The sequence below is a fragment of the Aricia agestis genome, chromosome 19 (genome assembly GCF_905147365.1).
Source record: "Aricia agestis chromosome 19, ilAriAges1.1, whole genome shotgun sequence".
Taxonomy (NCBI): domain Eukaryota; kingdom Metazoa; phylum Arthropoda; class Insecta; order Lepidoptera; family Lycaenidae; genus Aricia; species Aricia agestis.
The window spans coordinates 424,366-447,856 of record NC_056424.1 but is presented as its reverse complement, the minus strand read 5'-3'; the positions used below and the strand labels follow the sequence as shown (position 1 = coordinate 447,856).

General features: G+C 39.1%; 2 protein-coding genes and 1 non-coding gene across 3 annotated transcripts in view; all 3 read right to left on the bottom strand.

The window, feature by feature from the left end:
* The window catches only part of LOC121736560 (tubulin beta chain-like), a 229,299-nt gene that overhangs the window by 36,622 nt on the left and 169,186 nt on the right, over positions 1-23,491 (bottom strand). The gene's annotated exons all lie outside the window — the stretch shown is intronic.
* On the bottom strand, positions 2,272-23,339 carry LOC121736713 (putative fatty acyl-CoA reductase CG5065). Its single transcript, XM_042128097.1, has 13 exons — positions 23,276-23,339; positions 18,419-18,515; positions 18,168-18,284; positions 17,568-17,690; positions 16,362-16,487; positions 15,598-15,739; positions 13,618-13,713; positions 13,271-13,457; positions 12,401-12,507; positions 11,750-11,879; positions 8,682-8,908; positions 4,385-4,465; positions 2,272-2,399 (listed from the first exon to the last, which is right to left on the bottom strand). Exons 1-13 carry the CDS (start codon positions 23,335-23,337, stop codon positions 2,272-2,274), a joined length of 1,623 nt encoding a protein of 540 aa, XP_041984031.1. The 5' UTR covers positions 23,338-23,339.
* On the bottom strand, positions 7,551-7,623 carry Trnav-uac. The gene has a single exon. It is a non-coding gene; the product is annotated as a tRNA-Val (tRNA).

Here is a 23,491-nt window from a genome sequence, read left to right as displayed (position 1 = left end):
AAAACATACTAACTAATAAGTATGATTAGTTCTATGTTACAATAAAGTAAAAAATAAAACGCCATCTGTTGAATCGTATTAGAACTAAAATGTTCATTCCATCGATATATTTCTGGATTTTTTTATAATATTATACATAAAATATGTTTAAGATTTTTGAAATTTTATTTTAATACACATCCAAGACCCAGGAAAATTGAAAACTTTTTGTTCCGCCTGCGGGACTCGAACCCAGGACCCCCGGGATGAGCGCTGGCCACGCGCAATGCGAATTCATTTTCATCGAAATTTTCATGGAAATAAGATATTTTCCCACATCAAAATGTAGCCTATGTCCTTTCTCAGACTCTAGAATAACTGTATACAAAATTTCATTGCAATCGGTTCAGTAGTTTTGGCGTGAAAGCAAGACAGACAGACAGACAGACAGACAGAGATACTTTCGCATTTATAATATTAGTATAGTATGGATTATAATATTATTAAACATCATATTCTAACGTATTAAAAACTATAAACAAAAACATACTAACTAATAAGTATGATTAGTTCTATGTTACAGTAAAGTAAAAAATAAAACGCCATCTGTTGAATCGTATTAGAACTAAAATGTTCATTCCATTGATATATTTCTGGATTTTTTATAATATTATACATAAAATATGTTTAAGATTTTTGAAATTTTATTTTAATACACATCCAAGACCCAGGAAAATTGAAAACTTTTTGTTCCGCCTGCGGGACTCGAACCCAGGACCCCCGGGATGAGCGCTGGCCACGCGCAATGCGAATTCATTTTCATCGAAATTTTCATGGAAATAAGATATTTTCCCACATCAAAATGTAGCCTATGTCCTTTCTCAGACTCTAGAATAACTGTATACAAAATTTCATTGCAATCGGTTCAGTAGTTTTGGCGTGAAAGCAAGACAGACAGACAGACAGACAGACAGAGATACTTTCGCATTTATAATATTAGTATGGATTATAATATTATTAAACATCATATTCTAACGTATTAAAAACTATAAACAAAAACATACTAACTAATAAGTATGATTAGTTCTATGTTACAATAAAGTAAAAAATAAAACGCCATCTGTTGAATCGTATTAGAACTAAAATGTTCATTCCATTGATATATTTCTGGATTTTTTATAATATTATACATAAAATATGTTTAAGATTTTTGAAATTTTATTTTAATACACATCCAAGACCCAGGAAAATTTAAAACTTTTTGTTCCGCCTGCGGGACTCGAACCCAGGACCCCTGGGATGAGCGCTGGCCACGCGCAATGCGAATTCATTTTCATCGAAATTTTCATGGAAATAAGATATTTTCCCACATCAAAATGTAGCCTATGTCCTTTCTCAGACTCTAGAATAACTGTATACAAAATTTCATTGCAATCGGTTCAGTAGTTTTGGCGTGAAAGCAAGACAGACAGACAGACAGACAGACAGACAGAGATACTTTCGCATTTATAATATTAGTATGGATATAATTATAAATGTGTAAAATGTGTGTGTATGTGTGTGTGTGTGCGAGTGGTTATTAATTACACTTTTATTAGGTTTTCGGCTTCGGCGTATGACCATGACAGCAGTGATTGGGTAAGAACATTTTTACCTTTATGTACAGAGTATAGTTTCAAATCAAACAGGTTTACAAGTAAGTCTATTACGAGTATAGATGTATGGAGACAGAAAAATTCCAAAGTGGGAGGCGAAAGAAGTGGATACAGGGACATTAGGTACTTTAAAAATTCTTTTTTTAAGCATTTCGTCGTAAGTATGTTGACATTTAACTATAGATTTATGTACTGCTTCAAAAACTCTTACTAGATAAAGTTTTCTGACACTTAGGACCTTGGTATCATCGTATAGGCTTTTAGTCGGATATCTTAAGGGCTTCTCCAGTGCTACTTTCAGTACCCCTCTCTGCGCTCTTTCCAGTGGAAGAAGAGTGGAAGATGGACAGCCTCCCCAAGCCAGAATGCAATAATTGATAACCGATTGGCATAGAGCGAAGTAGATAGTTTTGAGGGTCTGACCATCGACCACACCTCGTAAGTTCCTCATGACGGCCATTAATTTTCTAACACGCTTGGACGTTTCTGTTGTGTGCTGTTTAAAGGTCATTTGGTGGTCCAGGATAACACCAAGGTAGCGTATGCGCACTGCGCTGGATAGCAGAACAATTATAGCAGTTGATGTTCTGAACGGGATAAGTACACAATACACATTGAGGAATGGATTTTTAACTCATTAAGCGAGGAAGGGGCGGAGGCAGCATTTTTCTGAGTTTAACCAGTTAGATAGAGTCGCCATGCCATCTTCAGCTCTCTTGCGGACTTGCTCCCATGTTGCATCATAAAAAGTAATGGCTGTGTCATCTGCGTAACATTGAAGTTTTGCGTTTTTAAGAGATAGGCTTGATATATCATTAATATAAAGAAGAAAAAGCGAGGGACCCAGGATGCTTCCTTGAGGTATGCCATATTGAACAGAACACATGTTACTTTTAACTCCGCTAATTTGAATGAGTTGACTTCTGTTAGACAGATAACTTTCGAACCAATGTAATTGATTGCCTCTTATGCCGTAGCATTCCAGCTTTTTTAATAAAATAGGGATCGAAAGAGAGTCGAATGCCTTGGCAAGATCGAGGAAGACTCCAATGCATTTATGCCCATTATCGAGATTATAAACAACTGAGTTTGTAAGTAAAGTCACAGCATCTTCTGTGGATTTCCCTGTCTGAAACCGAATTGATTATCCGAGATTATGTTATTCCTTTCTAGAAACGACACCAATCTTTTGTTTATTATACGTTCTAGGAGTTTGGATATATTGGACAAAAGAGAGATAGGGCGGTAATTGGAGGGGTTAGATTTTGTGCCGCTTTTATGTATAGGAAATACAGCCGCCACCTTCCATATTTTTGGAAAAGTTCCTGTTTCTATACTTAAGTTAAATAAAATTGATAAGGGTTCGGCGATGTATTTGCCTAAAACTTTTAGTATTTTGTTATCTATTTCATCGAGACCTGGAGAGCTATTTGGTTTAAGGCTTTTTATAATATCAATAATTTCATTTGGATCAGTAGGAGCTAAGAAAAATGAATTAGGGAATGATTTGTTTGAAAACCAACTGGATGCAATAGATTCCTGTGTTTTATTGAGGCTATTAAGTATATTTTCTGCTAAAGACTTTCCTACAGATGTAAAATGTGAGTTGAGTAACTCTAGCGATTCTTCACTAGTACCACTTATGTCTGTAATATCTAGCAGCGGGTTGCTAGTTTTTTTTCTATTTCGGTGGGAAACCTGATTTATAGCTTTCCACAAATTTTTAGGGTTACGTTGATTTTCAGCTATGTAATTTTTGTCATGTGAACTTTTCACATTACGTAATATTTTTGTATAAAAATTCCTGTATCTTTGATATATAAGTTTTTTCATTTCATCATTGGGATGCCTTTTACTATCAAGATGTAATTTATCTTTATGTGCACATCTAATTAGTCCGGGGGTCATCCAAGGCTTAATGGTATACATTTTATGGCTAACGCGCTGTAAAGTTGAGCATTTAGATATAGCAGATTTCAAGGTGTATGTAAATGTTTCAGCCATTTCATTAATAGAGTTACTGTTCAGTGTGTCAGTCCATGAGACTTCTTTAATTAAGTCTACTAATTTTTCGTAATCAATTCGAAGCTTAGTTCTATTTTTAAATATCTTATTAGGCTTTGTTGTGTTTGCTCCGACCATAATGAGGTCGTGGTCTGTAAGGTCATTGGGGCATATTACAGATTCTGCTTCTATAGTTGAAGATATAAATATATGGTCGATACATGAATGAGCATGGGTGCATGCAACAAGGCCATGCTCTGAAAGTAGAGTTAGGTAAGATGAAGAGTTATCACTGTTAATGTCTGAACCTATAATATTAATATTTAAATCACCAACGATAAATAAAGAAGAAGGTCTATGAATAGTATCTAACACGTTACCTAGAGATGTTATGAATTTCTGTGCGTTGGAAAAGGAGGGAGATCTGTATAGTGCTAAGAGAGTAATTTCGTTTTGAATGGTAATTTTTATGCCATTGGCTTCTTCAATATTTGGCTCCTCGGCATAAGCCGACCACTTAGAGCTAACATATGCGATAACTCCACCTGCTTTATTTATGAATTTCGTGGTATTAAAACTGTGGTAACCGTCAATTTGTTTAATCACCGAGGATTCAGAGATCCAGCATTCACTCAAAACTATAGCATCAAAATTAATTCCTAGTCTCTCTAATACTACCAATAGGCCGTCAAAATTATGATGTACACTACGGATATTTAAATGTAAAATTTTAAATGAATACTTACCTATATTCTTCTTACAATCTTCGAGAAGTGGAATAACTCGGCATTCTATATTTAAAGATTGATCAATATCATTTAGAACATCTAAAAACATTGAAAATATACATTATTTATTATTAAGTTATGAAGTTTCAAAGAAGAAGTTGAGAATGCCTTATTAGTTTTATAATTTTTAGCTGCGATAATACTTAAGATTGGTGAAACTTTTATTACAAGAAGCAAGGTAAGTAAATTTATAGTAATCGGGTGTATGAGAATGATGTGCATTTTGGCTATTCTATTAAGTGTGTGTATTAGGAGTGAAGATGTGTGAGGTGTGTAAGATGTGTGTAATATTATACAGTTAACAATCACAAAGGTAAGTACAGAGAAAAAGTAACAAAATAAAGAAAGAAAAATAATATGGACGGTACAAAGCCAGAGGGAAAAAGCTTCTGAAAACCAAGATGATAATATTATAACAAGATTATACATTTTTTCCAGATGTGAGGCGGTGCAGGTCTTCCAAGGACCGGATTTGTATTGGTGGGCTGCCTTCACGTCCTTCTCGCTTTCTGATGAAGACAGATCCATCGTGAACCCAATACCTGTAACCATTTTCTTTAGACCATTTACGAGCCTCGCGAAAAAGATGGCGACACATAGGCAGGAGACGCTCGTTTATGTAAACCTTTGTCGAGGGGCCTGAACCTATTATGTCCTTGCTATCTAACAATTGTCTCGTTTTACTTTCTTTCAGAAATTCGTCTCGTTTTATTCTTCGCGTAAAAGATACAACGAGGGGTCGAGGCAGGTTCTTGGGATTCTTGATTTCATCTGTGTGCTGTGGTCCAGAGCGGGAAACGTAATTTTGATCTCGTTCGTCGACTTCGATTCCTATTTTGGTGGCAGTGGTCAGGACTAGGTGGTACGGGTTCTCCCCGGGAACTTCTGGGATGCCTAAAATTTCTAATTCGGAACGCAAGGAGTTTTGTGCCTGGTTATGAAGCTGGTTTTGGAGAATGATTATTTGAGCTTTGAGTTCACCATTTTCTTTCTCTTTGTCTTCTAAGACTTTTATTCGATTTTCATAGAAAGAAAATTTATCCGACAAGTCATCTAATCGTTTACAGTATTCGGCTTGCATCTTCATCATCTCTTGACGGAAAGAACGTAATTCACTGGCAATAGTGTCCAGGTTTGTAGAGACAGGGGATGCGGGACGTTCATTATTATTAACTGCCGGTATTGTTTTATTTGCAGCTTTACGTGTGGTCATTTTTAGCGTAAGTTGTAGTAATTGTGTATTCAAACTGAATATGTTAATAACTAATTGCACTGAACAGGCACAACAGTAATTATATATTGCTATTTAAAGACACTAGGTTTTCTTGGTGAAAGTTCTTGCTCATGACGTATGACCGAAAGCACAATTTAGTTTTGCTCACACTGTGTAGTTGTTACTTTACTGTTTATTTATTTTATCACTAACGAATTAAAAATCATTTAAATTACTGACAAAAATTAGTCCTGTTGTTTAAAAATTGTTTTAAAATCAATTTTATCTTGCCAATATGAGCCATACTTTTTGACTGTTAAATTACTTTACCTGTTTTATTATATAAGTACTAACTAGGTATTGGACCGAGCTTTAGGAATATATATATATATATATATATATATATATATATATATATTCCCCCGGCGGTCCCCCGACACAGTGTGTCGGGGGACCGCCGCGCCGGGACCGCCAGGACCGCCGGGACCGCCGGGACCGCCGGGACCGCCGGGACCGCCGGGACCGCCGGGACCGCCGGGACCGCCGGGACCGCCGGGACCGCCGGGACCGCCAAGTAAACTACAACCTACAACCGCCAAGTCGCTGATTATCTCCATTCGGTTCGCTGTGAACTGATCCTTAAACTATAATGTTGTGTGAAATCTCAAATCAAACATCTACATTAGCGCTCCCCCGACACACCTTGACAACAATTATGGACTAAAATATTACTTTACACAAGTTAGGAATTATTTGAACTTAAAGGCAGTTAATATTATTTCATTACTTTCTAAAATTTTTTGGCGGGGGTTTTTTTAAATTTCTTAATTTAATTTTATTTCATACTTTTTAAACTTGTGTTGGTTATAATAGTGCAGAATAATTCCTATCAACATAATCATATTCTCATGATTACCATCTATCAATGTCCTTTTCGATGAGGCCGTTAATATGAGCCCAAACATGAAACCTCCACTTTGGGTTCATACGAAGCTCGGTTCCTATAGAATCCAGGTGATGCTGCAGCAGCAGTATGTAAATATTTACTGTCTATCTACTTCTTACTGGTTGTCGCAATTAAAATGAGCCCAAACACGAAACCTCTGCTCTAAGTTGGCGAGGAGTTGGATATCCTATTGATTACCAGGTGATGCTGCAGCACCAGGTCAACTTTCCATTAATATGTGCATACGTATATTGTATATTCACAAATGCCACGAACTAGAATGAAATATAAAACCCATCAAACGAATACAAAGTTGCAAACGGCCTTTCATGAACCAGATAAACCCTAACTGTCCAGCACTGAGCAGGCTGATGATGATGAATTATAGCTAAGAACACTCTCGATCATGTCAGCTTTCAAACAAAAAAAACTAGATCAAAATCGGTCCATCCGTTTGGATGCTACGATGCCACGGACAGATACACACACAGACAAACAGACAGACAGACAGACAGACACGTCAAACTTATAACACCCCTCTTTTTTGTCGGGGGTTAAAAACGGAAATCGGGAAACTCGTCTTGTTGGGACGAAATCTTGTGAAAAAAACGACGAAAACCGCTTATAATGGGCACGAAAATATACTTATATTTTGTCGGATTGTAAATACAATTTAGCTAGCTCTTTAGTTCAGAAGCTGGTTTTTAGATGGCAATATAGCCCTTATTCAAAAGGATAATTTTTATTTAAGTATTAAATTTCAAAATTTTCCTGAATAGAAATGATTAGGATAAAAAAATAATTAATAAAATTAAAATAATGCTATTATTTAATTCAAAATTAAAAAATATTAATTGACCCGACGCAAAAAATCACTAAGAATTAAATTTAAATTAAGTACATAAATAGCTTTTATTGGTCGTTGTCTATGAAATATAGTTTTTAATAAAGTAAGACAAAAAATATGATTCCGGCCAGGATCGAACTGGCGGCCTTCTGCGTGTAAAGCAGATGTGATAACCACTACACCACGGAACCAGATGACTGGCATGTTGAAATTATCAAACAAATCACATTCACGTTTTATCATTTAAAATAAAGTGACCTTTATAATAAAAACGTAAATCTTATATCTTTAAATCGGTTAAGTTTTGGAGAAGGAATCAGCGGACAACGAATCGAAGATTTTCTGTTCTTTTATTAGAACTTTTGTCGTGTTTTCTCTATCGCGCTCTGCGGTGGGAGACTTGAGATTGGTGAGACAGCAATACATTTTCAAACACCTATTTTCAATTTCTCTTGCCCCTGGTGTATCCTCTTAAACGAGCAATTCTTGTATATATATATAATTGGAATCTCGGAATCGGCTCCAACGATTTTCATGAAATTTAGTATATAGGGGGTTTCGGGGGCGATAAATCGATCTAGCTAGAAATCATTTCAAGAAAATGTCATTTTCATCGGATATCGAGCAAAGCTCGGTCAAACAGCTAGTAAAAAAGTAAATGAAATAAGTATTAAAAATAATATGTTGAATGCATTATACAAACACTAGCTATTTGACCGACCTTTGCTCGGTATTCGATAAAACACGAATAAAATGACATTTTCAAAAAATGATTCCTAGCTAGATCGATTTATCGCCCCCGAAACCCCTTTTATACTAAATTTCATGAAAATCGTTGGAGCCGATTCCGAGATTTTATATATATATATATATATATATATATATATATATATATATATATATATATATATATATATATATATATATACATACATATACAAGAATTGCTCGTTTAAAGATATAAGATAATATTATACTTCCTAATTTTGTTATTACATTAAAATATGAATTCCTGATATTTTAAAATAGCTACACTAAATTTGTGTGTTGCTGACAGTTACGTCTCAGGCGTTTAAAAATTGTAGAATTTCGAGACTTTTAAGACTTTGGCATCTTTATACCTTTTTACAATAATAATTAATAAGTAACGAAAGCCTGTTCTCTTTCTGTCTGTTTGTTACTTGTTTCTGTTTATTCAATTTCCTTGTAAAACTTTGCAAATGAAGTGTTGGGACATCACACAATAAACAAAAGGCATATTTCTTATGCATATATTTGTATATTCCATCGTAGACGGTGGCGAGGTATCGGGGCCAGGTGATGGTGGTGGGGTCGAAGGGCAGCTGCGCCCGGTCCGCGTCGTCGAGGCTCTGCGCCAGGCGCAGAGTGCGCGAGCTCCTGAAGATCACGGAGTGGCGCATCACGGGTATGCAGCTGTGGCGGATGAAGCGCGCGCGGAGGTGCATTTTGGTGTACCTGGACAATGGTTTATAATAAGAACGGTCTATGGTTTGAACTACGGGCCAAGTCACAGGAGAATAGAATAGAAAATACTTTATTTGTACAACTTAAAACTAAACTTAAACTTAAAAAACACAATAGAGGAAAAATATGTACAAATAGGCGGTCTTACTGCTAGCAGCAGTTTCTGCCAGACAACCTTTTTTAAAAAAATACAAAAATACTTGTTAATAATATTATGACTAAATAATAAATAAGTATATACTTACTGCATATAACATAGGTACTACATATAAATAACATGTAATAATACATAAAAAATATTTATATAAACTACATAAAATTTACACAAATATAATAATATATTTTGAAAGAAGGTAAGTACATTTATATTAAAGACTATTATGACAGATTTAGATAATATTCCATAACTCGCTTCTTAAAAATATTTATTGTTTGTGACTTTTGGATAGTTTCAGGTAGAGCGTTCCATAGGCGTATAGCAGAAATAGTGAAGGAAGAGTCATAGTGAGCGGTATTGTGAGAGGGAAAAGCAAGAGTAAGTTTTTTGGACGACCGAAGAATAGGGTTATTATGACCAAGAAAAGTGAACTTATCTTTCAGATAGTGAGGAGATCTGGGATTGAAGAGAATGTTATATAAAAGATGAAGTATGTGAGCATTCCGACGCATTCTGACAGGGAACCACTTTAGTTGAGTCCGGTATTCTGATATATGATCATATTTCCGGAGACCAAATATAAAGCGGATGCATAGGTTTTGTAGGCGTTCGATAGAGGATAGAAGTTGTTCACTGAGGTCGCAATAGCAAGCGTCAGCGTAGTCCAGGATTGGAAATAGTAAGGTTTGTGCTAGAGAGATTTTAGTTGGGATGGAAAGGAAATTACTCAGACGCCTGAGAGAGGCGGTGGCGGCAGAAACTTTTTTGCGAAGTGCTTGAACTTGTATGTTCCACGATAAATTTTGATCCATAAAAATCCCCAGATTTTTTACCGATGAACTAAAAGGAACTATTGTTGCCGGTTTGTTCTATCCAACATATATATAATCCAGTGCGGAATTTATATTTTTTATGAGAGTAGGCCACTTCCGCCGCCCCATGTAGTTACCGTGTAATTTGTACGTATGATGTATATTGTATGTAGTCTCTATGGACGCCAGTGCCGTAAATAGGGCCAGTGCCACTGGTGCCCAGGCACAGGGCGTAGACTCTGGGGGGCGCAAGAATGTCCAGACCAGAGAGGCCTATACATAGCATTGCTATGGGTACCTATAATACCTAAGAAAACAAGGGCGCAGTTATAGAAACTCGCACAAGGCGCAAAAAAGGCTATTTACGGCACTGATGGACGCTGCCGTCCCCCAGGCCGTGGTCTATCTGGTTCTATCAAAGCACCAATATAAATGTCATAAAAAGGAGGACAAATATTATAATTTAGCCTTACAAGACGTTACTAATAAAACATTCGTCGTCTGCGCTGTGTGTCTTTTCAATATATCGATCTTTTTGTTAATAGGTATTAGGAATTACAATCCGGCGTCATTTTCAATCCGGACCGGATTTGACCGGATTACCGTCAATCGACCGAAAAACCGAAAATCATCCTATGTTTGCTTTCTTACTCAAAAACAAGGCATACATGCATCACTTGTAGCTGATTAATGCAATATTTTCAAAGCGAGATAACCACTCTTTAAAAACTGTAGAGCATTTTAAATGTCCGTATGGTTGCTCAAGCACATTACGGCATTATCGAAACATAGTCGGCCTAGCCTAGAAGAATAATAAGCAGGTTAATTGCACCCTCCCCACCACCATACGTAGCTGTAAGTAGTCAATGGCGAGTTGATATTTAACGATATACATCCATTTGTTGCTCATCATTTAAAAGCGTCACTAAGCAAATAACTTCTAATAGAGCTGCTGCGGTTCCGTGGTACGGTACCGCTTGGGTACCGCTTGGGTACCGCTAGTTTTTGATAATTTTTGTATAGTCAATGATTTATGACGTATTTTACACTACTAACAACATCATCTCAGTCACGTTCAAAGAATTTGAACGAAAAGTTCATTTATACTTCGTCGAATGCATTTTTTTAGTTGATCGACTATTGCTCAATAACTTTGAAGTCTTTTTAGCCGTGATAATTTTCCTTTCAAATTCAGCACATTTCCTACTCCCTTGATTTTTCACATTTCTAGAAGCAACCGTTTACCTGGTAGAAGGGGGGGGGGGGGGGGGGGACAATGGACCCTAACGATTTTTTCTACTTTGAAACTTCATATTGCACAAATGGATCCCTAAATCGGAAAATGATCTAAGAATACTCGTAATTTTTTTTAAAACCTATCCAACGATAACCCCACACGGTGGGGTGGACGCGAAAAAAAATCATCCCCGCTTCATGTGTATGGGATTGGGAGGTAGGTACCATAAAAATATATATTTTTAAGATTTTATACACCCTTTTGTTGGAATCATTAATATGTATATTCATGCCAATTAACAGCTTTGTAGGTCCTATATATACATATAGCTATGGATTTCCGCAAAGTACGCCTGATTCTATTAACTATTACCACAAACCGCTAACACCGGATCCGGTCTCCGGATCCGGTAAATTGGGACCGGATCCAGTATCCGTAAAATGACGCCAGATCCGGTGAATTTCCGGATCCGGTTTTCCGGATTGCAATCACTAATAGGCATCTTATTTAGGTAGTTCGTAAAGACTAACATCTGCGTACATAACACGTCCATGGCATTAATCTTTCTCACGATAACTGTCAACTGAAAAAGGGTAGCAATCAGTGGTTGGACTGGGGACACTTACTTGGGTGTCTTCCCCCGGATGACGAGCGCCAGGTCCCGCAGCAGCGCCGGCAGCGTATCCCGGACTAACGTGAGGACAGCCACCAGCAGCGGGGAGGACATCAGCATCAGACGCTTAGGCGGAAGATCCCCTAAAACAATAAAATATGTCATATAATAGGCTGTAAATCGCGAAAAAGGAAACAACTGTGGCCAGGTCCGGATTTATATTTTTATGAGTATGGGCCAGTTAATTTTGCCGCCCCTATGTACGTATTGTACGAACTCTGCCGCCATAGAAGGTAGGACGCTGCCACCCATAGGCCATGGCCTATACTGCCTATACATAAATCTAGAGCTGGCTGTGTCTGCGTGCCTGTGCCATTTTGATGTACCCAGTGTCACTCTCAAAACCAAAGAGTATGTCAACTAACACGAATCTAATATCACTTCTCAAGTTCGAATCCGACAAGTTCTTTTGGCTCTAGAACATGCGAAAGACATCGTTACATACGGTAGTAACAAGGAACTTGCAATCGAATCAAGAGTGCCTGCCCGAAGGTCACACGAGAAGAAACTGCAACAACATTCAGAACTATTTACTCTTAAATAATAATCCATCAGGATCACTTACAGAAACCCCCACGTAACTAGGTCTAACAAGTGAACTCACATCTGCCGTCGACCTCCGCCCGCTGTCGGAACAGGTCCGCGCCCTGCTGCCACGTCATCGGGTTGACGTCGCCCGAGCAGCAGTTGTACACCTGCAGCGTGCGCGACCTGCAATACAAACACACTTCCATTCTTTTCCATTCAATAAAATTCCAGGACTATTCTTATACATAGGGCAGTCATGTTGGTTGGCAAGGTGTGCTGTAGATAGGCTGCATCATAGTTTGGCATAATACGCTACGTTCCAGATTGAAAATCTGAATTGTTGTGTTGTTATGTTATATTAATATTTCACCTCCTGCCACTCGCGGCGGCGACGATGGCGAGGTTGGCGACGTAGACGGCGAGGATGATGTCGGCCACCACGTCGCGGTGCCCCACGGCGGCGCTCACCAGCCCCCGGGAGTGCTCCACGCTTCCCGCCCCTGGCTACACCCACCTCCTGCCCCTCGCGGCGGCGACGATGGCGAGGTTGGCGACGTAGACGGCGGGGACGACGTCGGCCACCACGTCGCGGTGCCCCACGGCGGCGCTCACCAGCCCCCGGGAGTGCTCCACGCTTCCCGCCCCTGGCTACACCCACCTCCTGCCCCTCGCAGCGGCGACGATGGCGAGGTTGGCGACGTAGACGGCGGGGATGACGTCGGCCACCACGTCACGGTGCCCCACGGCGGCGCTCACCAGCCCCCGGGAGTGCTCCACGCCTCCCGCCCCTGGCTACACCCACCTCCTGCCCCTCGCGGCGGCGACGATGGCGAGGTTGGCGACGTAGGCGGCGGGGATGACGTCGGCCACCACGTCGCGGTGCCCCACGGCGGCGCTCACCAGCCCCCGGGAGTGCTCCACGCCTCCCGCCCCTGGCTACACCCACCTCCTGCCCCTCGCGGCTGCGACGATGGCGAGGTTGGCGACGTAGTCGGCGGGGATGATGTCGGCCACCACGTCGCGGTGCCCCACGGCGGCGCTCACCAGCCCCCGGGAGTGCTCCACGAAGAACGACGGGTGCGCTATCCACGTGTCCATCCACCCGGGCAGCGGGTCCCGTAGACACGCCGTCACTGAAACATGGTACTACATTATGTAAACAGTAATAATTGTATAATATCGAAGCGCACGGAAGTGCGTAGGGCAAGTTCCAGTGTAAGACAATCTTCAACAACAGGTATAAAACATCAACCATAGTTGAATAGCCTAACTAAGCAGATGTGGCTCACTCACCAGCCGACGGTCGTATGATGGTGGTGGGAAGCTCCTTACTCTCCTGTACTACCAGATTTTCAGCGACGCTCTTGGAGAAAATGTACATGGGCGCATCTGGAAATATTAGGAGATCCAACAATTATTGTAAATAATGTATTGTCAGAGTTTGTAAAAAGTTTGATATAAGTATAAGAAGTGCCCAGGACACATAGTTGCAGATGATTTGTCAGATGACGATGATACAGAGCGGGAGCGAACAGGCGCGGTCCGAAGGGGGGGGGGGGGGGGGGGGGGTCACAGGGGACATGAAGCTCCTCACAAGCTACTCGAAATCCACAGATTCATCATCGGCGTTCGGACAGCCAGAGCCCTTCGTGGACAGTTAGACGACATTTTCAGGGAGCTGTTATAGTGCGTCTACAATGTTTTCTGAAACACGCGCAGATGACTTTTATGCGATTAGTCGCAAAAGTTGCGTCTGTCTATGTGTCAGCGCTTCCGTGGAAGAAGCAACAGAATCCTGCAAATGATCCACTCAAGATAAATGGATGACAATCTTAATGAGACTAAACATAGGATAAGTCTATACTAGTCTATGTAATAAATTATTATTTGTTGTGGAACGTGTGCCACAAATTAATTTATTGTGTAGGTACCTACTTATGTGTATTTCTGGTCATGTTTGTGTATTATAACTTACTAAGTACTTAAAAATGCTATGGATGTAAATCTGAAACTACAATTACTTAATTATTATTATTTTCTCATTATTATCTATTACTGTTTTATTTTTATTTTTAGATATGATTATCTCATTTAACGTAAATAATGAAAGTAATAACAAACGCAATAAAGCAGTCCTCACTTCCTAAGTACATCTTTATTTTTATGATGTGCTGTTAAAATCTATTTATATTGTGGAAAGAATTTAATAAAATAAAAGCTATGTCTGAAAAACGTAAATGAGTCAACAATACGTAAAAGTAAGTAATAAAACAACGCCACATGCGTGTGTAGGATTTATCATAGGCTTGTCGAATAAATATCGATACATCGATATATCGATATTTTCAATTTGATATATCGATATTTTTGGGCGATATATTTTGTTATGATATATCGATATCAAATATCCAACATCGAAATTATATCAAAAACGATATTTTCTGCTGCGATTTTGGCCAGACGTCTTCTTAATGGCTCCAGTTCTATCAAAGCAACAAAAAATTGGTCTTCTCATAGCTGTTGGCTCAATGAAAATAAAAATAAATAAAAGGCGAAAAAGATGGTTGAAAGAATTTTTGCTCCACGTAAAATTATGAATTATAAACGAATGGATTCCAGATCGTATAACATAATATATATTAACTTTAATACAGATTTAACAGTTCCCACTACATATAAAAGGTTGAAACCATCTGGCAACACTGATTTAGTCAGTCAGAAGCCACACTTTTTCCGATTTACTACACTAATTAGGATCCTAGCTTTCTAAATGTTATTCCACTTGACTAAATTTAGTTACTCAATCATTTAGACGTCTAAATTTAGTCAAATGGAATAACAACTTTAGAAAAAAGGGATGACACTACGATGTTGCCACTTTTAAATTTCTTCACTTTTTTGACGGACTATAAATTAATTAAAAAAAAGCAAATTGGTCGAAAAATTTTACCGATATATCGATATTTTTTCGCGATATATCGAGACCGATATTGATATTTTTTTAAATATCGATGTATCGATATATCGATATTTTCTTTCATATTCGACATCCCTAATTTATCACATACAATTAAAATTAATTACATGGTTTCTCTGAAAAAGATCGAGCTCGGTAAAAGATAAATTATGCAATAAATTATTCTATTCTTTTCTATTCTATTCTAAAGAAAATGGTGGCGGTAGAAGCAACAAAGCCAGCAAATATCTAAGAAATCTTCAGCTATTAGGGCTGACCAGCTCAAAATACCTGAAGCAGGCTGCAGGTCTACTCACCCAGGACGCTAAGCAGCTCGCTGGTGTTGCCAGTTCTCATGGACTTCTCCAGCTGCTCCTGGCTAACGATGGGAGGTACCGGCTCCTCCTCCAGCTCCGGGGACGTCGCTTTCACAAACGCTGTCGAGAAGTACACGAACGACTGTGGTGACATATTATTAATATTAAAAATAAGTCTTCGAGACATCATCATCATCGTCTACTATTAAAATAATTATGTCTGTTGCTTAGTCATCTAGAATTCTAGACTACATGTTATAGAAGTTGAGATAATAATAATTATAATAATATCTATGGACGCTTCACACCACGTCAGTCTGGTCCCGTGGTAAGTACCTGATGGACTTGTGTTACAGGTACCAGACAACGGAAATATATTTAATACTTTTATACTATACATATATTTAAGATTTTTATTATATGATAGACATATTTAATACACATCCATGACCCAGGAACTTTGAAAACTTTTTTTTGTTCTGTCGGCGGGATTCGAACCCGCGACCCCCGGCTTGAGCTACCAACAGCCCACCAACTGAGCCACAGAGGTCGTCAAAAGAGACGATATACCTAAGACCATTATTTATCACCCCAAAACCAATTTACATCTGAATTCTGATACAACGTTAAAATCAACTACTTATTTGAATAACTAAAAGTATTTCTCTAGAGTGCTCTTCGAAAGGATCTTTGGATGAAAGCTGTGGGTGGTTTGTGGGTGGTTTGTGGGTGGTTTGTGGGTGGGGGAGTGATGGGTGACTTACCTCCAGATTCTTTATTCTCTTCGTTAGATCTATGACCTTTTGTGTGCCGCTGTAGTTGGTGTCCATCGCTTGCTTCAGCTGCGCCTTGAAGCTTACAGACGCTGCGGTGTGGAACACCATGCTGACCTTAAAGAAAACGTCCAAGATCTACGTTAGCGACTAAAACTGCTTGATGGCATTACGTCATTGCGTGGGAGACATCATGACATTACGTGGGAGAGCCGGGCCGGCTCGACCGGAGAAATACCACGTTCTCACAGAAAACCGGCATGAAACAGCGCTTGCGCTGTGTTTGAGTGAGTTTACCGGAGGCCCAATCCCCTACCCTATTCCCTTCCCTACCCTCCCCTATTCCCTTCCCTTCCCATCCCTACCCTCCCCTATTACCCTATTCCCTCTTAAAAGGCCGGCAACGCACCTGCAGCTCTTCTGATGCTGCGAGTGTCCATGGGCGACGGAAGTTGCTTTTCATCAGGTGACCCGTTTGCTCGTTTGCCCCCTTATTTCATAAAAAAAGGCTCGAGTCGCTCGGAGAAGAATGCAGAAGGAGGAAGTGTTTTAGTCTAAAGAAGTGTTTTACTTCGTACTAGAGATCGCCCAATGGTCGAAAGTCGACCTTAGTTTCAACAACATTAGGACTACTACCTATATTTTGTAAAAAAATATTGACTTTATCATATTTTTTACAGCGCTTGTCTCTGGGACTCAGCTGATCTCAGACTGGCCGTGTAAGCATTGTCTAATGGTACCTATCTAAGATTCAATAAAAAAACTATAATCCATTTTCAATTTGTCAACTTGTTGAACCAGACTTCAACCATAAATAAAAGAGTATAATTCGTATGTATTGGCTTGTCACTCAAAAATCTGTCATTTTTCCTAGTGTGTGTGTTGTAGTGTGTGTAATGTTTTATTTGTTAAAAAAATGTATGATAAAAGCATAATTTCAAAATAATATTAGCTCGATGCACTCCTTCACCATTATACTTAGCTGTGCAAAATTTCATTGACCTACGTTTTCCCACTTTTCGTCAAAAGGGATACAAAGTTTTTGGCTCACGTATATAGATACCCAGATCTATATACGTGAGCCAAAAACTTTGTATCATAATTCACGACCATACTGACAACTAAGATTAGTTGTCAGTATGGTCGTGAATTATGATCACTCGATATACAGCTAAGTTTGCGCTATACTATACTTACATTTTCCTCCAGAAGTTTTTGATCAGTCGCTTTGATTCCCAAACGATCTTCCAGCAAGTCTCCATACACGGGTATCAGCTTGTTGAAGTCTTCTGGTCTAGTTTCTTTGAGTTTCGTGAATATCTGAAAAAAGTGATTTAGATGATGCAGGAGTGAAAGCATGTTTACATTAAATGATGCATGCTGGACATCTTTACATTGATGCAAAGCTGATACAGCGCCAGATTTCAGTCACACTAACGCATTCTGACAAGCAGCACTAATTTATAATAATAATAATAATATAATAAAATATCTATGGACGCTTCACACCACGTCAGTCTGGCCCTGTGGTAAGTACCCGAAGGACTTGTGTTACAGGTACCAGACAACGGAAATATATTTAATACTTTTATACTATACATATATTTAAGATTTTTATTATATGATACACATATTTAATACACATCCATGACCCAGGAACTTTGAAAACTTTTTATTCCGTCGGCGGGACTCGAACCCGCGACCCCCGGCTTGAGCTATCAACGCGCTCACTACTGAGCCTCAGAGGTCGTCATAATATTTCCCATTAACCGTATCTCTTTGGCTGTAATAACTCACAGGCAAGCTGAACATCCCCTCCAGCCTGGTGTGGAGAGGGACATCCTTCTTCTGTCGCATGAGCACATAGATATTCTTAATGTCCACGCAGTTGTAAAGCAGACGCTCTATAAGGATCTGAAAAATTTGAGTTATTAAAAAGAGGAATACAGTAAAGTGTAGTGGAGGCAGTGATGGTGTAAGGTGGCGTATGGGGAACGATTGTGTTTTGTGTGTGTGTGTGCGTGTGTGTGTGTGTGCTGACTGCTGACCTTCCCCACGAAACCAGTGCCGCCGGTGACGAGCACGGACTTCCCGCTATACGCGTCCACTATCCGCTCATACTCCCCGCTTTTGCTCGCTGTAGCACTGGAAAAGTAAGAAGAATGGTAAAAATTTTAAATATCCCTGGCCCTGCAGATTGGTCTTCTGTTGTTGGTGAAAATGTAAAATAAACAGCACTTGATGGAAAGCGATTTGTCGTGCTGCAATTGCATTGCCAGATTTTCCAGCAAAAGGGAAGGATCAAGGAATTAGCCGATTTACCTGAAAGTCTTCAGATCGCGGTCCGAAAATACCGTTGGCGATAATTTATTCGAAAGGATCAATGTGCGCGTTAGTAAATTCTGGGTAATTTTTGTTAACGACTGCAGTTAAGGTGAATAATTAACATAGGTACTAAAATAAATTCACTGAAGTAACAAGAGACAACAACAATGAATAATTATACATTTTATTGAGTAATTCAATGTCTTTAAAATACCGAAAACAAAGATAAAAAGAGAATGCAGCCAAAAATAACTAAATATATAAGTTCGTAACTGATATTGCCAAACGTTTCCTGACAGAGGTCGCACGGGGTGACTCCCTGACTCGTCGAATTATAAATTATAATTATATAATATTATGTAAGCCAAAAGGTGTCCAATAATAGAAAAAAAAGAAAGGAATAAAAATAAAACAATAAGATAAATTCACCATTCAAAACTCAGATCAGCTGAGGCTGATCTTAAGTCCCATTTTTTTTCTATGAAATAAAGGAGCAAACGAGCAAACGGGTCACCTGATGAAAAGCAACTACCGTCGCCCATGGAAACTAGCAACATCAGAAGAGCTGCAAGTGCGTTGCCGGCCTTTTAAAATGGAATACGCTCTCTTATTGAAGGTTTGCAGGTCGTATGGTCCGGAAATACTGCTGGTGGCAGTTCATTCCAGAGTTTTACAGTGCGCGGCAGAAAGTTACGCGAGAAATAACTGTTGTAGTGTATTAACACCCTCTTAGATATTTCTTAAAATACAATTGATACCTTTTTAGTTATCAGGTAATTATACTAGATGACTATAATATACAGGGCGTGCACTTCTATTTTGAGAATGAGGTAAATCTTAGTGGAGAACGATTGAAAACAACACCGGATAGCGACAAAATAATTAATTAATAATTCGTTCAAAAACTTTTGCTTTATAATAATATTAAGTTTAATAGCACTTTTTGCTTTTGTTTTATACCTATAGTTACACAGAATTTTCGGGCCGAAAAATAAAACATTTTTATGTCTTGAGACCCTGATCCTTGTTGGGCCATCCAATCGCGCGGGAAACGTACAACATTTTTCCGGTATAAAAAGTATTCTATGTCTTTTCCCTGGACTCAAAGTATCTCCTTACCCAATTTCAGCACAATCGGTTGAGCGGTTTGGGCGTGAAGAGGTAACAGACAGACAGACAGATAGACAAATACACTTGACTTGAAATACACGTTTATAATATTGGTAAGGATCCTAGAATTGTAAAATATTCTACTAGTCCTACTTTCTTCCTACTAATATTATAAAGGCGAAAGTTTGTTTGGATGTATGGATGTTTGTTACTCTTTCACGCAAAAACTACTGAACGGATTTTAATGAAACTTTACAACAATATAGTTTATACATCAGAATAACACATAGGCTACAATTTTGACCGACTTTCAAAATGGGGGAGGTGTTATGTTCGTTTTCTTATGTTCAACGATTACTCCGCCGTTTGTTTACCGATTTTCAAAATTTTTCTTTTGGTATATAGGGTATCATCTCAATTTCATATTATATTCACAAAAGTGGTGATCTGATGAAGGATCCATTAGTAATAGAGGGAACTCCTCAAAATTTATAGGAAAACATGTGGTGACTTCGGTGTCGTGAGAAGTATTCTAAGCATATGCTACCAACAAGTAAGATTTTGCACCAAGATATACCTGGTATACCGTTGTCCGGAAGGTGCTGAGAGAACTCCTGATTCTTTATAGATACAAGTTTGGGAGTTTCGGCGTTGTTTTAAGAACAGAAAGCAAATGCTACTATGCAAATTACATTCGTCATCATCATCACTACCATATTATACCATGCATCGTCCCATGATTATGAGCTTATTATGACTCTGTTATTGGTACTTTTCATAGTCTTTTAGATCAAGACTCGAGTTTGTCAAGCGATAATTAAAAAAAATCTATAAGTACCTACCTAATATTATAAACCTGAAGAGTATGTTTGCTTGAACGCGCTAATCTCAGGAACTACAGGTCCGATTTAAAAACTTATTTCAGTATTAGATAGCTCATTTATCGAGTAAGCTATAGGCTATATATTATCACGCTAAGCCCCAATTTCACCAACGACTGTTAAAGTTAACGCTCGAATTAGTATCACGTTACCTCTTTCGTTTTTCTTATGAATGAAAGAGAAGACTTGACATTTTAAGAAGCTTTTAACACTAACAGACGTTGGTGAAATTGGGGCTAAGACTAATACGACCGAAGAAACTCAGGAAAATGTGGGAAAAACGGGGGAAATATTAGAAAGGGTTTATCTCACGAACTACTGGAGCAATTTTTATGGTAATGTTTGGTACAGATATAGAGTAGACCACGTGAAGGAAGTATAGCTATTTTTTATGGGAAATGTACGGTTTCCGTATATAATTCGAATCTCGGAATCGGCTCCAACGATTTTCATGAAATTTAGTATATAGGGGGTTTCGGGGGCGATAAATCGATCTAGCTAGGAATCGTTTTTAGAAAATGTATTTTTATTCGTGTTTTATCGATAATCGATAAACTGAAAATATGACTCTTCCTTGGCGAATAATAATACTATTTTGTAGCAACTAATTGCTTTAACGACACAACAACAGCTAAAGATATTCCAGCAGATGGCGTTGTTAAGTAACACGAAGTCATAGTGTTATATATGTCGCAGCCGACTGGTTTAAATAGCCGTTCAATCAAACAGCTAGCCGTTTGACTGAACAACGCCATTCAATCACACGGCTATACGTCGTTTAGCCGACTTGTTGACTACAACGTTCAACACTAGACGACGCTTAGCCAACTGGTCTGTTTTTGTTTTGGCGGGGGGCTGTGCCCCCCGAGCCCCCTTTTTATTTAAATGCGGTCGCCGGCTGCTGCCGCAGCACGCTCGCTGCGCTCGCTCGGCTCCCTCTGTGTTGTGGTCTAAGTTCTAACCTAACCTAACCAACTTTTGGACTTTCTGGATTGTGTTTGTTTTTGTTTTGACGGGGGGCTGTGCCCCCCGAACCCCCATAATTTCCCACGTTTTTCCACATTTCTTAGCTCCACTAGAAGAATTTTTCAAATCGGACCAGTAGTTCCTGAGATTAGCGCGTTCAAATAAGCCCTTTCATACAATTTCCCCCGTTTTTTCCACATTTTACTCTATTTCTTCGCTCCTATTAGCCTTAGCGTGATAAAATGTAGCCTATAGCCTTCCTCAATCAATAGGCTATCCAACAGTAAAAGAATTTTTCAAATCGGACCAGTAGTTCCTGAGATTAGCGCGTTCAAACAAACAAACTCTGCAGAATTATAATATTAGTATGAATTACAGTATAGTGTTTGCTATACCGAGCAAAGCTCGGTCATCCAGGTACTTCCTCATTATCGCGGGCGAAGCCGCGCGGGACTTCTAGTGGTATAATATTTTATGACACCGTGCGTGAATACATAGGAAATATTAGCTGTACCATAGACCATAGTGTTCGCACGCGAATACCTAATATAATAAATACATGAGTCGCTGAACTTCGTATCACTTCCCTTCCAATATAAATTTTCCCCGGACTTTCACGAAAATTCAACACTGAAATCAGTCAAATCGCTTTAGCCGTTCTTGAGTTTCACAAAATATTTTTTAGGGTTCCGTACCCAAAGCGTAAAAACGGGATCCTATTACTGAGACTTCGATGTCAGTTCGTCTGTCTGTCTGTCTTCAGGCTGTAACTCAATAACCGCTATACTTCTGAAATTTTCACAGATTGTGTATTTCTGTTGCCGCTATAGCAACAAATACTAAAAACAAATTAAAATTAATATTTAAGGGGGGCTCCCATACAAAAAACATTATTTTTTTGGCCTTTTTTGCTCGTAATCAATAATGGCAACAACTAGGCACATGTAATTTTCATAAATGCCTTAGTTATATGTCTACTTTAATAATTAATAATAATATTTAAATAAAATACAAAATTAATAAAACAAAAATATAATTTTTGGCCTATTTTCATCTATAACGGTACGGAACCCTTGTGCACGAGTCCAAGTCGCACTTGGCCGATTATTTATTTCAATAGTTTGATGTCGCGTTTACGTGAGTTACAAGTTCTACGCGCTCTGCCACCAAACTTTACGTTTATATGACAATTTACATCTCTGGTGTTCGAAGTTCGACCTATTTTATACGTGGGAGAGCCATGCTTCGGCACGAATGGGCCGGCTCGACCGGATAAATACCACGTTCTCACAAAAAAGCGGCGTGAAACAGCGCTTGCGCTGTGTTTCGCCGAGTGAGTGAGTTTACCGGAGGCCCAATCCCCTACCCTATTCCCTTTCCTACCCTCCCCTATTCCCTTCCCTTCCCTACCCTCCCCTATTACCCTATTCCCTCTTAAAAGGCCGGCAACGCACATGCAGCTCTTCTGATGCTGCGAGTGTCCATGGACGACGGAAGTTGCTTTCCATCAGGTGACCCGTTTGCTCGTTTGCCCCCTTATTTCATAAAAAAAAAAAAAAGAAGATCAATTATCCTTTTTCCTTTGTTTCGGTTTAGTAGCCTGCAGTAGCAGGTTCGACTCACCTGTTGGAGAGTGGTCGTGTGAGAATATAATAGCTCGCGACACGGAGGTTGCGCGCGCGCATGAGGCGCGACATGGTGTGAACTGCGCGCGCGCTGCCGACCGCTATATTATATCTGCGACCATTCGTCATAGTCATACACCATCATTCGTCGACATGTAAGAACAGAATAAATCCGCGACTTTGCCTCAATGTGTATAGGTAAACAAAAGCCCTA

What these genes read in the sequence shown, in the direction of transcription:
- LOC121736713 (XM_042128097.1), bottom strand. Translation starts at nt 23,337, where the DNA reads ATGCGCGCGCGCAACCTCCGTGTCGCGAGCTATTATATTCTCACACGA. An exon ending in ACACGACCACTCTCCAACAG is followed by an intron (nt 18,516 to 23,275) that starts GTGAGTCGAACC and finishes TTACTTTTCCAG; the next exon opens with TGCTACAGCGAGCAAAAGCG. An exon ending in GGCGGAGGTCGACGGCAGAT is followed by an intron (nt 11,880 to 12,400) that starts GTGAGTTCACTT and finishes TTATTGTTTTAG; the next exon opens with GGGATCTTCCGCCTAAGCGT.